Below are 15,580 nucleotides of genomic sequence, written 5' to 3'. Positions count from 1 at the left end.
TCTCTGTCCTCTCTATCCCTATTATTTATCATAATGGGATAGTTCGGATTGATCTTTATTTTGATCTCTGATTTGTAAACATTGTTTCATCATGCCATTCAAAGAGTCGGTTGGTTTGGCATTGGCGACAAAAGGATGTGAAAGCAGTTCCTTGACCGATGGACGCTGCTCGGGGTCTTTGACTAGACACTTGGCGATGAAATCGTTAAAGACTGGACTCCAGTCCTTTGGATTGGTGAGTTTGGGAGGCGGCATATTTGGAATCTCTGTGAGTTGGTTCATTGACTTTAGACCTCTGTTGGGGGCTCTACCCTCGGCCAACTCGATCATTGTAATGCCCAACGACCACACATCTGCCTTGTTACTAAATGGCTCCTTGAGGATGAGCTCTGGTGCCATATACAAAGGTGACCCAATAAACACGTTGGATTGTCCAGTCGACGACTGCAACTGTTGTGACACACCAAAATCGGCAATCTTGAGTTGTCCACTCTCTGACAACAATACATTGGCTGCCTTTACATCCAAATGAACAATACCTTTACTGTGTAGGTACGCCAATCCCTGTAATATTCCATCGGCAACTGAACTAATTTGATCTTCATCCAATGTATCACAACATGTTTTCATCATATCTTTTATTGATCCAACTGCACAATAATCCATTAATATCTATAAAATAAATCAAACATAGTTAGTATATACTCTTATGTCTATCTATCTATCTATATTTACCCATAATTCAGCCAATTTTGAAATAGAACCATAATAAGATAAAACGTTTGGACAACGACATTTTTTGAGAAGATCAATTTCCTTTTCAATGTCTGATATACGAGTAGGAGTAATAGACAATACTTTAACGGCCAGAACCATCCCAGACTCTTTATGTTGCGCCTTAAAGACGGCGCCATAGCCACCTTGGCCCAACTTTTCCTTGAATTCAAATGCTTCCTCGACGTTTTTGCCAGTCCATTTGAAATCAAAATCTACATGTGTTTTATGTACAAGATTGTAGGGTAGTCCTACACTAGACGGTGTTCGTCTGTCCTTTCCTTTACGACGCTCCGTCTTGAAACCATTGCCCTCGATGATGTGCGGCGAGCCAGTCTGGATGGACGCGTCGTCCTTGCTGCCGGCATGCAACATGTTGTTGTTGTTGTACTGCTGAATGGGTAGTCGCTCCACCTTTATCAACAAGTCCTTGAACAACTCCTTTTCCTTTTCCTTTTCCTTTTCTTTTTCCTTTGCTGCCGCCTCTTCCGGATCAATCTCGGGATACCGTGGTAACATTGACAGTGGAGAATATAAAACATTAATCTCTACACCTCCATCTGCATCATCAACACATAATCCTCTATTAACTGCTTTCTTTTTAAAAATTAATGTATCCTAAAAAAATAAAAAAGAGTAAATAAAAAAAGATACATAGTTTTTATGTTTATATATATATTAATCGTTTTACATACTTTAATCTTTATACCATAATTTGTAAATTGTTTTTGGTCATAAAGACGTAGATAGTAGCCTCGGGAATTCTTTCCAACGGATCTTTTAGTTGGTAAAAATAATTTCTTTAGTAACTTGTATGGCGAATCTTGGACGTCGCCGCCATTGGCACCGCCACTCATCAGTCCGTGATCAATGGTTGTAAAGTATTCGCCCTTGCTACGACTGAGTGGATTGGATGGTCCGGCATCAGTCACACCCTCGATAGGTCCCAACCATTGCTCAATCTTTTGCAATACCTCTCCAACCTTGATATCCTTGTCCAACACCAACGACCCTTTTTGTGGGTATGCTGGTGCTATTAATTCATATTCTGGTTCTCTTCTTAAATATAATATATCCTAATAATAAATAAATAAAAATATAAATAAATATTTAAAATAAACAAATACTAATATTATTATATATGTGTACACATACAGTTGAAGTTAAATGTAAATTCTTTAGACTGACATTACCAGGGATTGGTTTATCGGCATTATTGAGAAACAGTTTGTTTTTGGGTGACTGGTAGATGGGTGCCAGTTGAGAGTTGAGTATATGTACAATTTCTTGAGATGATTTGCCGGCACTAAACTTGCGGACTCGGTACAATTGGCCGGTATATTCCATTGGTATCCACACCTTGACTAGGATGCCGTCGGGTGGCAATAAATTGCGGTCGCCTGGTGTCATGGTGGCGCCACGTTGTCCATTGTCGGTAGCAGGTGGACTGTGTGGGGGTGACTGTGGAATGAGCGCATCCTTGTTCATACGCATCAGTTTAGGGGAGACAGGTGCCGATCGTCTCTTGAATCGTGGTGATAGATCATCCATAGAAGATCGTAACGAAGGTGATGGTGAAGATGGTGTCGATGTATTTGGACTATTACCACCATTACCACTACTACCCAAACTACTACTTCTACTATCTCCTCCTCCTCCTCCATCTAATCCCATTCCAACATTTTCATTACTATTACATTTTCTTAAAGGTTGTGGAGATATATTATTATTATTATCATTTTGTTGTTGTTGTTGTTGTTGTTGTTTATTATTTACAGTATGTTGTTGATGAAGATGATCTATTACAAAAGGTGAGGGTGAAGATGATGGTGAAGGGAATGGTGATGATAATAATATATTATTACTTTGTTGTTGTTGTTGTATTAATTGTTCTGCACTGTTACTATTGCTAGTTGAAAAAAGTTTACGGTTGGGAGAGAGGATAGTTCCTCCAGAGTCGCCTCCCGATATCTTTCTTGTAGGTAGTGTAGATGATGCTTTCCATGTACTGGTGCTGCTGTTACCACTGCTGCTGCTGCTTAGCAACATTGGTGATTTAGACACTAGTGCAGGTGATGCTGGTGGTGTCGAGGCAGGTGACGACGATGACGATGATATAGACGTCGCCACAGCTGACACGGGTATACTCGTACTAGTATTACTTGTTATGTTGTTATTTGATGTTGTTGCTACTTGTTGTTGTTGTTGTTGTTGTTGTTGTGATGGTGTAGTCGATACCAAGGTGGTAGTAGATACTACTATTGGTTGATCCATGATGATAAAACTACACAATCACAACAATCAATGACGATCGTTTAATACTACTACTAATCTAATCTAATCTAATATATCTATCTTTTAATTATTATTTCATTCAAATGTTTATTTATGTTCTTAGTAATATTCTTGACTATATAATGTGTAATAAATAAAGTATATACTATGTGATGATGAAATATAAATATAAATATAAATAAAAGAGATAAAATGTACAAAGAAGAAGAAGAAGAAAGATGCTGCAATAAGAATGTTGTGAGGGGAAATTTTGTTCAGGTGGCAATATCTAGATTTCTGGGGTGAAAAATAAAATAAAACAAAAGAAAGGCAGAGTTTATGAAAAGAGACTACTTTGTATGATGATACAACAACAAAGAACAAAGATACAAGATAAAAGAAAAATTGATACTATAGCAAACCAAAAATAAAAATAAAATAAATAAAAAAAATAAAAGGGAGGAGGAATCCTGGCAAACAGACCCCTCACACAAGGACTGGACTACCTTTGTGAAAAAAAAAAGGGATGATCCCTTCCACCATCAAAAATCACAAGTGCACGAAAAAGGAAATTATACCTCTTGACCCCCGACCCGTGGGGAGCATCAAGTTGGTATGAATCTTCTGATGAACTTTTTTGGTCAAATGAGATGATCGGAATCCCATTAAAAATACCGATTCTAAAAAATCAACTAATTAATTTATTTTGATTATTTCAAGTTATCTTTTGTAGAGATAACAATCTATTTATTTTTTTTTATAAAGATGTAATCTTAATCTTCGCATCTCTTTCCTCTTCGTTGAACATCGCGATAGGATGTCCATTTAAATATCTTTTACCTTTTTTCGCGTGTACAAAATGAAACGAGCAAACAGCCTGTATGCAACGACAATCGTGTCTATCTCGGCTTCACCAAGTTGTAGTTAAACAATGCGAACACAACTGAACAACCAACAGCTATGCAAGAAGAATCATTTTAGAAAAGAGATAGAAAGATAGAAAGATAGGATGATAAAGTACAAATATTTATCAATCATCATCACATTGTTGATATTATCAATCGTCATCAATAATCATCAAGTTGTACATGCTATTCAATGTATTAGAGATCAGAGATTATTTCAAGGAGATGAAGTAGCCGTTGATTGGTGGTTTATCCACAAACTACGTGGCTTTTCAGATACCTATCTTTACTTTGATTCTTTAATGGGTGAAGAAGATCTTAAAGTATGTAGAACATATAGATAGATATGATTATAATATAAAAGTATACTTACTTACAGTCTCTTTCTTTTTTTAGGTTGGACGATTCCTTCGAAGTAAGAATAGTGCATTAGGAGCTACTATGATTAAAATCGACAAAACTGTTACCTATCTTGCATTTAATGATCAAGTTACAAAGAAAATGAAATCTTCTTTTAAAATTAGTATTGTATCTTCCATCATCATATCATATCATTCCTTTCCTTTTGTTGGATCATTTATTAATATTTAAATTTATTATTATTTTTGGTTAACTTTTTTAGATGCACATGAAAAAGGAATTATTGCTTGGGATAAAGGACAAGGAGAAGATGGTATTTATATTCATCATTCAATGCCAAACTTTCCCAATTCCATCTTTGAAGGGAGACGGGTGAGTCATGAAACTTGGGCATCTCCATACATGGAGGATGATCAACTGATCGATGACAAGTTTTCTGACATTTTCCCCTTTCTCGGTTGGCACAATAACTTTTTCCCCACTAATGTGATGTCCCAGACATCTTTGTTTCGAAATGGCCATCGTGATTTGGTAACAAAGACTAAACCACAGGACGACGATGCTTATGTGCCACCCGGTGAAGAGCCAGAAGAGGAGGACCTCGACCATGAGATTGATACCGACGAAAAGCCAGAGTTTGACGACACGGCCATCGACCCCAAAAGAGATGTCGACTCGACGTTACACCCTATCTCGAGAAACCATTCAAACAAATCAAAGGCACTGTAAACTTGGAAAAGATATTTGGAAAGGGACATTAACCCCTATGCCCTGTCAATGGAGAACAAGAATGTTTTCGGTCAACATTTGTTTTGTCTTACTCTATTCGACGCCAATTCCAAGGTGCCAGACAAATGGAGTTGTGAAAAGGATGAGGACAATCCCCCTCCACCAGGCGAGGACACAATGATAGGACTCTTCCTAAAGTTTTTGGCAAGAGGGAGTGGCAATGGAATCACATACACCCATTCATACGGTCTTGAAGAGGATGACAAGAAATATTTAAAGTTTAGGCCAGACGACCACTACAGCACCGAGTTTGAAAAACAATGCTTCCAATTTAAAAATCAACCATTTTATTTTGCAACCTCTACCCTAAAGAGACATCAAGAGGAAGATGGAATGGTGTCTATACATTCCAAATACAGTGATGTCTGGGGAATTCTAGAGGAGCCATGCAACCAAGATAACTTACAAGAAAGACCTTGTCTTGGACAAGGTGAAAAGTTGTGGATCAGTACGTGGCGTGGTTCAAACAAGGTAGACACATCGCTCAAGGAACATCGAGAGAAGCTTCAATTGGCTACCTTTGCCAAAACATTCACCTCTAATGAAATGGAACAAACCATTACTTGGGGTCGAACATCGATAAGTGTGTCTGGAAGTGAAAACGCCGAAAGCTTTGGTACAACCTCTGACCATTCAAAATTTGCATACTTGTTTGATGACAAAAAAGATAGGTTATGGAATATTGCCATATCAGGTGGTAATTTACATACATATAACCCTATAAAAGATAAATACCAAGGTTCAAATGCTTTTCTTGTATGTAGTATTAAAAAAAAAAAAAAAAAAAAAATCAAATTAATTAATTTTATTAATATATTAAATATTAATTTAGATATGTTTTGCAAGTAATAATTTGGCAAATGCATTGGAAAATATAAGGGTTAAAGAAAATGAAAAGGTAGATGTTAAAAAGTTACTCTGGACACGTTCAACCAAACTTCAAGAATTTGCTGATATTTTTAACAAGAATTTAAAGGCTATTGGAAATGCAATGGGACTTGAATCTGAACTAGAAATGAAAGAAGAGAAAGAAGAAAAAGAAGAAAAAGAGAAAGAAGAGCTCACAAGCGAACAGCAGAGTGCCATTAATTATGCCAACACACTTTTGGCCATTTCTGGAGAAAAAGCTGTCTTTTATTCCAATGTTGTTTTTGACCAACCCACCAGAGATGAAAACAATCAACCAATACGTAAACAAGGCATTCCAACGACCATTGATACAAGAACGCCTCCAGTAAAAAGACGATCAGAACGAATTCGTTCTCAAACAGATGCAAAGAGACAAAGAAAGTTTTAGATGGCATATTTTTTAATAAATACAAAAGTCTTGTAATTTATTGTTTAGTAGGTTGATATTTGATTGGAGTAATACTTGGATATATATGTAAATGATTTTCTTATAATTTAATATTTAAATAGAGATGAAGATGAATTTGATTTATTATTGTTTTTTTAACAACATGTGCAGACCGAAAACAATAGCATTAATCGTTTTTTACATTCTCTTCTTGCCAGACTTCAATACAAATAGATTAATTAATTAAATGAATAATAAATTGCAACCGGTTCCAGATGAAACCTATTGATTGTACAATAGTTTATTTATTCTTCAAAAAGAAGATTTGACTTTTATCCAATCGCATCCTAGGAGTTTGATGATTGTATATTTCTCGAGAAATTCTTCCATTTATTGTTCAAAGATCACCACCTCTGGTTCAATAGCCTCTCCCGAACCCTTTACACAGAGTCTTTTTTTTTGGTACCATCTACATTTGGGAGAGTGTTCTTCGCAAGATTTTGGGGTTCTGTAAGATCTACAGTTGGTTTCGAGAGGTGTCTCTAGAGCAGCAGAGGCATGAGTAAAACTAACTAAAATAATAGATAGTAATAATACAAAGAAGAAGGATTTAAGAATTGTGTGCATGTTATTGTTCTTCTTGTATAACAATAAATGATTAAACCGGTTCAAAACTGAGTTTGTCTCTTTAAGACGAGGTCGAACACGAGAAATTTGGGAGATATTTATTTGTTCGATAGTCAAATTTCAGGTCGAAAGTTAGATATGTTCTTTCCTAAATATCTCTTTTGAATTACAGTCCATCCATTCCTCGAATCTAGAAATTGATAAATTCGATACTATTAATAATTTTAATAATTAGAGAAGAAAAAAAACTATTGATTTATATAATATTTAATGTATTGCATTTATTGATTGGTAATAATAATAATATTTGATGTTGATGATGGTGAATCGTTATTATTATTATTCAAATCATGATAAGGTGAATCGATATCTAATATATAATAGAGGTTATAAAATGTTATTAATATTCACTGTGTAAAGTTTTGTAAACAATCTTTTTCTTTGGTTCCTTGATGATGCGAGTTGGATAGTTGTCCAAAGTCATTGAATAATTTTTGGGATCTCTGCCAGTCCACTCTATATTCATATACAATGGATAATATTCAAGAATACTTCTATTAACCATACTATTGTTGCTCAATCTTTTTTGTCTAACGATTGCTCCATCAAAACTGTCCTTGGAGTGTAACATAAAGTATTCATTGTTTGGTTCCAATCTTCTGATTTTAAATTTCATCTCTCTTTTACTATTTATGATAATTGATAGATCTTGTACATTTGAGTAATTGATGATTGTATCCAATCTAAAACTGAATTTACTATCGTTGTCCACCTGAACGCCGGCGGTCAAATGAGCGACACGTGATGGCAAAACAAAGTGAAATGGATTATCTGCAAGTGGACTGTCATCATTGTTGATGATCATAATCTGTGGAAGTGAGAATACTGTGTTTTGGTATGTTGTCTTGGCTTCCACCGCATCGAAAGAGAACGACTCTATAGAGGTTGGCAAGATGAATAGAGTTGGTGTATGTTGATATCTTTTTTGATAGTTAATGGACCGTATGGTTGAGGGATACATGGTAGGAGGTTCTGACTCTGGTCTAAATGTTAAGTTTTGTAGACCACTAGGCAAAACGGTATTCATTGGGTGACCAATGTTGTTGATTGTTAGAGTAGTGACAGTGTCTGGGATGTACTCTAGTGTTACTGGGCCATTATAGTTGTTTAATTCCAATGTTTCAAGACCCAATGGAAGTAAACCAGCTATAAACGACTTTTCACTTGAAAAGATCAACTTTAGACTCTTTAGGCTACTTGGGAAGAAGTTGGCTGGTGGTACCTTTTCACAGTTACCAATCGACATTGATTTGAGGTTTGGAGGTGGTAATGCATCACCAAGAAGAGAAATGTCTTGAAGGTCAAGCGACTCTAGAGTGTCTGGGAAAAAGTCTTCAAACTCGTCGTAAAGAATGAATTGGATTGACAAGTGTTTGAGAGACGTTTTGGGTATCTTGATATCCTTTGCGTGAATATAGGGGCTTTTGGATACAATATTTAGTTTGGTGAGCTGTTCTAGTGTTAAAAGGTCCAAACTAAAACGTTCATAGTGTAGGTACGAGAGATGCAATTCGACTAGCATCAATGGGAATTGAATGTGACAGTGTTGTGATTGTAAATGTATGTATAATGCCTTGAGCGATGGTACTTGGAGTGGGTCAATGTTCACATGTTGGTTGCTTATTTCGAGAGATTCAAGTATTCTTGGATGAGAAAGTTTAGACAAGATAGCATTGCAGTCGACGATGTTGTACCCCGTGATGGTGAGTTTGCGAGTTGGTGGTATTCTTGTGATATTATTTTGATTGACAGTGGCATTGATGAGTATAGGTTCGTCTTTCATCTCGATAGGTGAATCAGATGTTTCCATTTCGTCTTTGTTGTCCTCTAAATCGATAACGCGATCAAGAATAAACCTATCTCTTTGTTCATAGCTTGCATCAAATATTTCTTGAAAAGTCTTCATAGATTGCTCTATAATGCCATATCTTTTAACATATTTAAAGGTGATTACATTTGCATATTTGATTCTGAATGCAATGTAGTATGCTTTACAAGTCATCAGCAGACATGCAATATCTTGAATGTCATCTAGAAAGCCAATGATCTTTAAAAGTAGCAAGTTTGATAACCCACCTCCAGGTGCCAATGTTTTAGTTGTATTATTATTTGTTGTTGTTGTTTTGTGATGGTGTACATGTTGTATTTCTTTATAGATTTCCATCTTTTGATCAAATTAAATAATGAAGATTGTTTGATTTCTTTTTTCAAGCTCAATGTTTTTGAAAAAAAAAGATATTTAATTAAATATAATAAATAATTATTTTTATTAAATACAAACGTCGTATAATTTATTGGAGTAATACTTTGATATAAATGGAATTGATTTCCTTTATTAAAATTCTGAAATTTAGATTTTGAAACAGTCTCATGATTTGGTGGGAAGGTAGTTTCCCAAAGTCATTGAATAATTTTTGTGATCTCTGCCGGTCCACTCTATATTCATATACAATGGATAATATTCAAGAATACTTCTATTAACCATACTATTGTTGCACAATCTTTTTTGTCTAACGATTGCTCCATCAAAACTGTCCTTGGAGTGTAACATAAAGTATTCACTGTTTGGTTCCAATCTTCTGATTTTAAATTTCATCTCTCTTTTACTATTTATGATAATTGATAGATCTTGTACATTTGAGTAATTGATGATTGTATCCAATCTAAAACTTAATTTACTTTCTGTTTTGACCACCTGAGCGCGGAGGGTCAAGTGAGTGACACGTGAAGGTAAAACATAATGAGGTGGATTACCTGATAGGGGACTGTCATCATTGTTGACGACCATAGTTGGTGGAAGTTGGAATTCTGAGTTTTTGTTTGTTGTTTTGACCCATACTGCATCGCAAGAGAACGACTCTAGAGAGGTGGGCAAGTTTATAATCTTTGGTTCTTGAGGATGGCTGTTTCGATAGTTAATAGATCGCATCGTTGAAGGATAATGTATAGGGGGATCTTGATCTGAATCTGGTCCAAAGGTGAGGTGTTGTAGACCACTCGGCACGAAGGTATTCAAGGTATCGTCGATTGTTAGTGAAGTGATAGTGTCTGGGATGTACTCTTGTGTTACTGGACCATTATAGTAGAAAAATTCCAGTGTTTCGAGACCCAATGGAAGTGCACCTGCGCAAAAAGACTTGAAACAATAGATAAACTTTAGACTCTTCAGACTGCTTGGAAAGTAGTTGGCTGGTAGTATCTTTTCACAGTTACCAATCGACATTGAGATAAGATTTGGTGGTGGTAATGCATCACCAAGAAAATTAATGTCTTGAAGGTCAAGTGACTCTAGAGTGTCTGGGAAAAAGTCTTCAAACTCGGCGTAAAGAATGAATTGGATTGACAAGTGTTTGAGAGACGTTTTGGGTATCTTGATGTCTTTTGCGTGAATATAGTAGGGGCAATTGGAGGCAATCTTTAGTTTGGTGAGCTGTTCTAGTTTTAAAAGGTCCAAACTAAAACGTTCATTGTCAATATATTTGAGACTCAATTCGACTAGTGTCAATGGGAATTGAATATAATAGTATTGTGTTGTTAAAGATATGTTTAATGACTTTAGCGATGGTACTTGGAGCGGGTCAATGTTGTCATGTTGGTTGCTTATTTCGAGAGATTCAAGTATTCTTGGATCAGCAAGCTTAGACAAGATAACATTGCAGTCGACGATGTTGTTTCCCATGATGGTGAGTTTGCGAGTTGGTGGTATTCTTGTGATATTATTTTGATTGACCGTGGCATTAATAAGTATAGGTTTGTCTTTCATCGCGATAGGTGAATCAAGTGGTTCCGTTTCGTTGCGGATAATGCGATCAAGATTAAACCAACCTCTTTGATCGTAGCTTGCTTTATAGATTTCTTGAAACGGCTTCATAGATTGCTTGATGATATGATAGTCGTCATCTCTTTCAACATATTTAAAGGTGATTACATTTGTATAGTTGACTCTGAATGCAATGTAGTATGCTTTACAAGTCATCAGCAGACATGCAATATCTTGAATGTCATCTAGATAGCCAACGATCTTTAAAAGCAGCAAGTTTGATAACCCACCTCCAGGTGCCAATGTTTGAGTTGTATTATTTGTTGTTGTTGTTGTTTTTGTTTTGAGATGGTGTTCATGTTGTATTTCTTTATCGATATTCATCTTTGAGATAAAGTTACTAGTAAAGTAGTTTGCAACATTTAATTGTTGAAAAAAAAAGGGATACTTCGAAGATATATTTTTTTGTTGGTTCAAAAAAAAAAGATTTATACTATTTATTGATTTATTTATTTATTTATATTTATTTATTGTTTTATTCTTTTTATTGGAGTAGTACTAGGATGTAGATTGATATGATTTCCGTTACTTTAAAATTTAAATAAAGTGTACGGAAATTATATGCATTTCTAAATTGTTTCCAATCTAATGGACTTCTATTACCTATGCTTGTTGTTTCCATTCTCTGTTGTCAATAGATGCCACCAAAAAATGAGTCACCAGAGTTTATCATTACATCACCATTGTCTAATCTTCTAATATAAATATACAACTCGTATCTTTTTGAGACGATATGGTAATATAAAATGAGGATTATCTTTTGGTGAACTATTATCATTGTTGATTACTTTGGTTGTTGGTGAACTATTGTCATTGTTGATTACTATGGTAGATGGAACTAATATTAATAATATTATTTTATTTTGGAAAAAGTTTGGAAGTGGATGATCCAAAAAAAGCATGGGATTGATTTTAACACCACTTCTATTTTTGATTGAACCATGGTTGGTGTTTTGTAGTTTTAATTAGATGAATACATGAAACCATGACAATTAGCTTAAACCAGAATATTGTTTTGTCAAAACCCATCAGGTAATCCAGTTGTGTCGATGCACATGGGTTTTAAAATGAACTCAGTCAAGAAACTGGTTCAAGTAAACTGATACTCATTCGTCTCTGTCAAAGTTTCATTTGAGAAACGTATATCTGTTTGTTGCACTACTCTCTACATTATGTTTCACCTATCTACTACTTTTTATATCTATACTAGTTGTAATCTATCTACTCCTTTTATGATCATCGTTAAAGTAAACGAACGAGTGAAGATCAGTGGATTGGATAAAAAAAAATGGGTTCGAGATCTAACAATCAATCATTCCGAATGTACTATATCACCAGAGTATATACCAGATTCAGTTGTTTCCCTTACTGCCTAAGCTACCAACCCCGAACAATCCATCTATCCAAGTAAACTCGTTAAATTTACAACGTCACCCAACGATACCTCTTCTGATTATCCACCGGTGCACCCTACGAGAATTGCTCTTCGATCGATTTCTTCCTCCTCCACCAGTCATCTACCTACATCACTCGATACCTTATTCACTTGCTGAATGGCAAAACATTAATGATCAATGGTACAGCAGGGTTCACTTGTATTATTTATTTAATTATTTTTACAATGAAATTTATCTTTTAAAAAGTCTTGTTGTTTTTGAGAAAGATTTGACAATAATTCGATTGGGAAATCTTCAAAGGCCAAGTTGAATGAGTTGCCAAAAAAGATGGCAGCTTGGAAGGGTATTTTAGAGAATTTGTATTTCTTGATTGTATCAAATCCAATATTGAAATACTTGGATACTACGAGTGCAAGATCGAAATGGTAATGTTTGACCAATTTTGCACATCTCTGTTCCATCATTTCTTGTGATAATATTCCACTTGGAAGATCTTTGGTGATCAACTCCAAACAATATTCAAGCATTAAGGTTGAACATTCTGTACCCTCGCCCAAACGATCGAAACCCATTTTATCAACAACCGATTCTATTGTTTTTCTTCCAGTTTCGATATCCATATCTTTGGTTTCCTCTTTTAATTTGTCGATGACCATTTTGAAGCAATCTCGTCGGTTGTGTTGCAATACTTTAAAGTCACTTGTTTTCTTGAGGTCCAATTCAGAAAACACTGACAATGGTGCACCATTGTCAAGGAGATAAAGAATGTTCCTTTGTATTGAGAGCAAACGGGTGGCAAGGTGTTGAGTATTTTCATAGGAAGCGCAATTATGGACATGAGTTTCCAAAAACTCCTTTGGGTCAATGTCATTGAGTCGCTCGTCTCCAATATCCAAAAGAGAATCGATTATGTATTCCTTGAATGGTACACCATTATTGTATAGGTAGTCAAGAATTGGCTTGGTAAGTTTCACCTTGTTGTTGTAAATTTTTTGGATAAAATCATCTCGTTTTTCTTCGTCGACTTCACAGACTAGTCCAGTATCGATGATTTGCATGTTAATATCTTGTGAAAATGATTCGGATGGCATCAAACGGCTGATGAGTTTGGTATCGTACTTGAAGAAAGGATCTGAACCTGATGGGAGCTTTGATAGGTGTTCTCTTTTCATTTGCTTTAAAATGAAATTGGTTGTTTCATCACTGCCACATGTTAAATCAAAGGCCTTTTCTAGATCCAATCCAATATGAATGAGGAATTTGATTGCTGTGAGGGAGGGTCGACGTTTTGGTTTGTAGAGTGATGAATCGAATGGAACCTGGAGATCAGAGGACAACAGGTGATATTGAGAGATGTCAAGTGTGTTGTATGCTCTGGAAGTGCAGGTGATGTCATCAAAAGAAAATAACAAGTGGTTTCTGACCTCGTATTTTTGATTTATGATTGAACGATCAAAAAGAGATGATCCTATTACAAGATCTGGACGATAATGTTGAAGATATCTGAGTATGTTAATATTATGAATTTTTTCCAAGTCTTTAGCTGAAAAGGATTCCGTTCTGTTTCGATGAATAAAATCAACCACCTCTATTTTCATTTTGATATGTAGAACTGGTGATTTATCTTGTTTGAATGAATTCACATTGTGATGGTGCCAATCAATAATGTCACTTTTTTGATAGTTTAACCAGTCTTCTTCTTCTTCTTCTTCATCATCGCCATCATCGTCTTCTTCTTCTTCATCTTCATCTTTTTTTTGTTTATCTAAAGATGTTGAAACCATTTCTTTTGGATAGTACCGTGTCGATTTTTCTGGGATACTATCAGACTCTTTGATAAAACTGGCTAGTTCCTTTTCCATAAGCTCTTTGTCAAATAAAACCGATAGTGTTGGATAAAAATGGTCATCGATGAATTGTAAATTTATATCCAAGTAACATTCCCACTAAACCAGAAAATAAAATTTATATATAAAAATAAATATATTTAGGGGGAAGAAGAAACTTTTCTATTTTTTATTTTGGTTTGATTGCAGTATTACTTGGATAAACATAAAAGTGATTAGCTTTTGATTTAAAATTTAAATAGAGTGCTGGGAAATCGAGGACACTTCTATTTTCAATACGAGTATTACCCATGAATATTCTCTGTTGTCTATAAATTCCACCAAAAAATGAACCACTAGAGTTTATCATTACATCACCATTGTCTAATCTTCTAATGTAGATATCCAAACAAGCATCGATAGTTAATTGTTCAACATTTGAACAATTGATGATTGGATCAATTCTAAAACTGAAACTATTATCTTTGGAAAAGAAATTTTTAAAAATTCCATTAATCTTCTTGAGACGATGTGGTAGTATGAAATGAAGAGGATTATCTGTTATTGAACTATTATCATTGTTGATTACTTTGGTTGTTGGAAGCGAATATACTGATTTATCTTTGATTTTAACAACGAAACAAGTATATTCTTCAAGAGATGTTGGCAAGTAGATGACTGGTGGAGGACATTTATCTCGATTGAATATCAATTCACGAAGAGTGGGTGGATAGTTGAAAGGAGCATTGTAATTGGTTGATGTTGTCAATTTGACTAGTCCGCTAGGGAATATTGCTTGACTAGGATTAGAAACATCTACCGTTAAGTCCTTAACAGAGTCTGGAATAAACTCTGGTGATACTGGACATTTATTACCACTGATATGCAGTACCTCTAGACCCTGTGGGAGAACCCATGGATCCAGAGTCGTATCCTCCAATCTCAGTGTTAGATCAACCAGACCCTTTGGGAAAAAGGTGGCAGGTATTCTGTTGCCAGTTTCCATGGACATCTTTGTTACTTTTGATGGAGGTTTGGTTTTGCCAAAGTACTCCAGGTCCATTGCGAGTGATTCAAGGTTTGATGGAAAAAATGATTGTGTCATGAACTCATCATCAAGATACAATTCAATGCTGAGACGGGTGAGCGAAGTGCTGGGATTAGGAAAGCGAATATTGGAGGGTAGGATGAGATCTTCGAATGTGGTCGTGGTTCCAACGTGTAGATCTGTAAGAGATATTAAATTGGTCAAATCCAGAGTGAATGTATCCAGAAAATCGAAATCGATGTTCAATTTTGTCAGTGTGGTTGGGAATTGAAGGTCGGTTGGGAGAGCTCTTGATGATTTGATTTTCAATTTGGTCAAGGTACAAGGCCATTCAGAGATCGTTGGAAAGGTTGGCTCGACAGATTTGATATCTATTTGTAAATCGTTGATAGATGGCAATCGA

General features: G+C 35.4%; 4 protein-coding genes across 4 annotated transcripts; 1 reads left to right on the top strand and 3 right to left on the bottom strand.

Annotated features, from left to right (window-relative positions):
* Nucleotides 1–21: 21 nt before the first annotated feature.
* On the bottom strand, nucleotides 22–3,048 carry pakE (putative protein serine/threonine kinase; the record flags this gene model as incomplete). The annotated part of the gene is made up of 4 exons (XM_004354600.1): nucleotides 22–672; nucleotides 736–1,392; nucleotides 1,470–1,850; nucleotides 1,930–3,048. 4 exons carry the CDS (start codon nucleotides 3,046–3,048, stop codon nucleotides 22–24), a joined length of 2,808 nt encoding a protein of 935 aa, XP_004354652.1.
* Nucleotides 3,049–4,057: 1,009 nt separating this feature from the next.
* DFA_09297 (uncharacterized protein) lies at nucleotides 4,058–6,399 on the top strand (the record flags this gene model as incomplete). The annotated part of the gene is made up of 5 exons (XM_004354599.1): nucleotides 4,058–4,276; nucleotides 4,350–4,476; nucleotides 4,576–5,038; nucleotides 5,066–5,858; nucleotides 5,935–6,399. 5 exons carry the CDS (start codon nucleotides 4,058–4,060, stop codon nucleotides 6,397–6,399), a joined length of 2,067 nt encoding a protein of 688 aa, XP_004354651.1.
* Nucleotides 6,400–6,789: 390 nt separating this feature from the next.
* Nucleotides 6,790–9,250, bottom strand: DFA_09296 (uncharacterized protein; the record flags this gene model as incomplete). Its single annotated transcript, XM_004354598.1, has 3 exons — nucleotides 6,790–6,971; nucleotides 7,197–7,216; nucleotides 7,557–9,250. The coding sequence occupies 3 exons, from the start codon at nucleotides 9,248–9,250 to the stop codon at nucleotides 6,790–6,792; spliced, it is 1,896 nt and encodes a 631-aa protein (XP_004354650.1).
* A 105-nt stretch (nucleotides 9,251–9,355) lies between these two features.
* DFA_09295 (uncharacterized protein) lies at nucleotides 9,356–15,141 on the bottom strand (the record flags this gene model as incomplete). Its single annotated transcript, XM_004354597.1, has 6 exons — nucleotides 9,356–9,416; nucleotides 9,537–11,230; nucleotides 11,617–11,744; nucleotides 12,527–13,478; nucleotides 13,728–14,249; nucleotides 14,356–15,141. The coding sequence occupies 6 exons, from the start codon at nucleotides 15,139–15,141 to the stop codon at nucleotides 9,356–9,358; spliced, it is 4,143 nt and encodes a 1,380-aa protein (XP_004354649.1).
* Between the last annotated feature and the right edge of the window lie 439 nt (nucleotides 15,142–15,580).

The sequence above is a fragment of the Cavenderia fasciculata genome, assembly GCF_000203815.1.
Source record: "Cavenderia fasciculata unplaced genomic scaffold Scf_EU5ZYIE01DZOHE-5, whole genome shotgun sequence".
NCBI classification, from domain to species: domain Eukaryota; phylum Evosea; class Eumycetozoa; order Acytosteliales; family Cavenderiaceae; genus Cavenderia; species Cavenderia fasciculata.
This window is presented reverse-complemented; position numbering and strand designations above follow the sequence as displayed.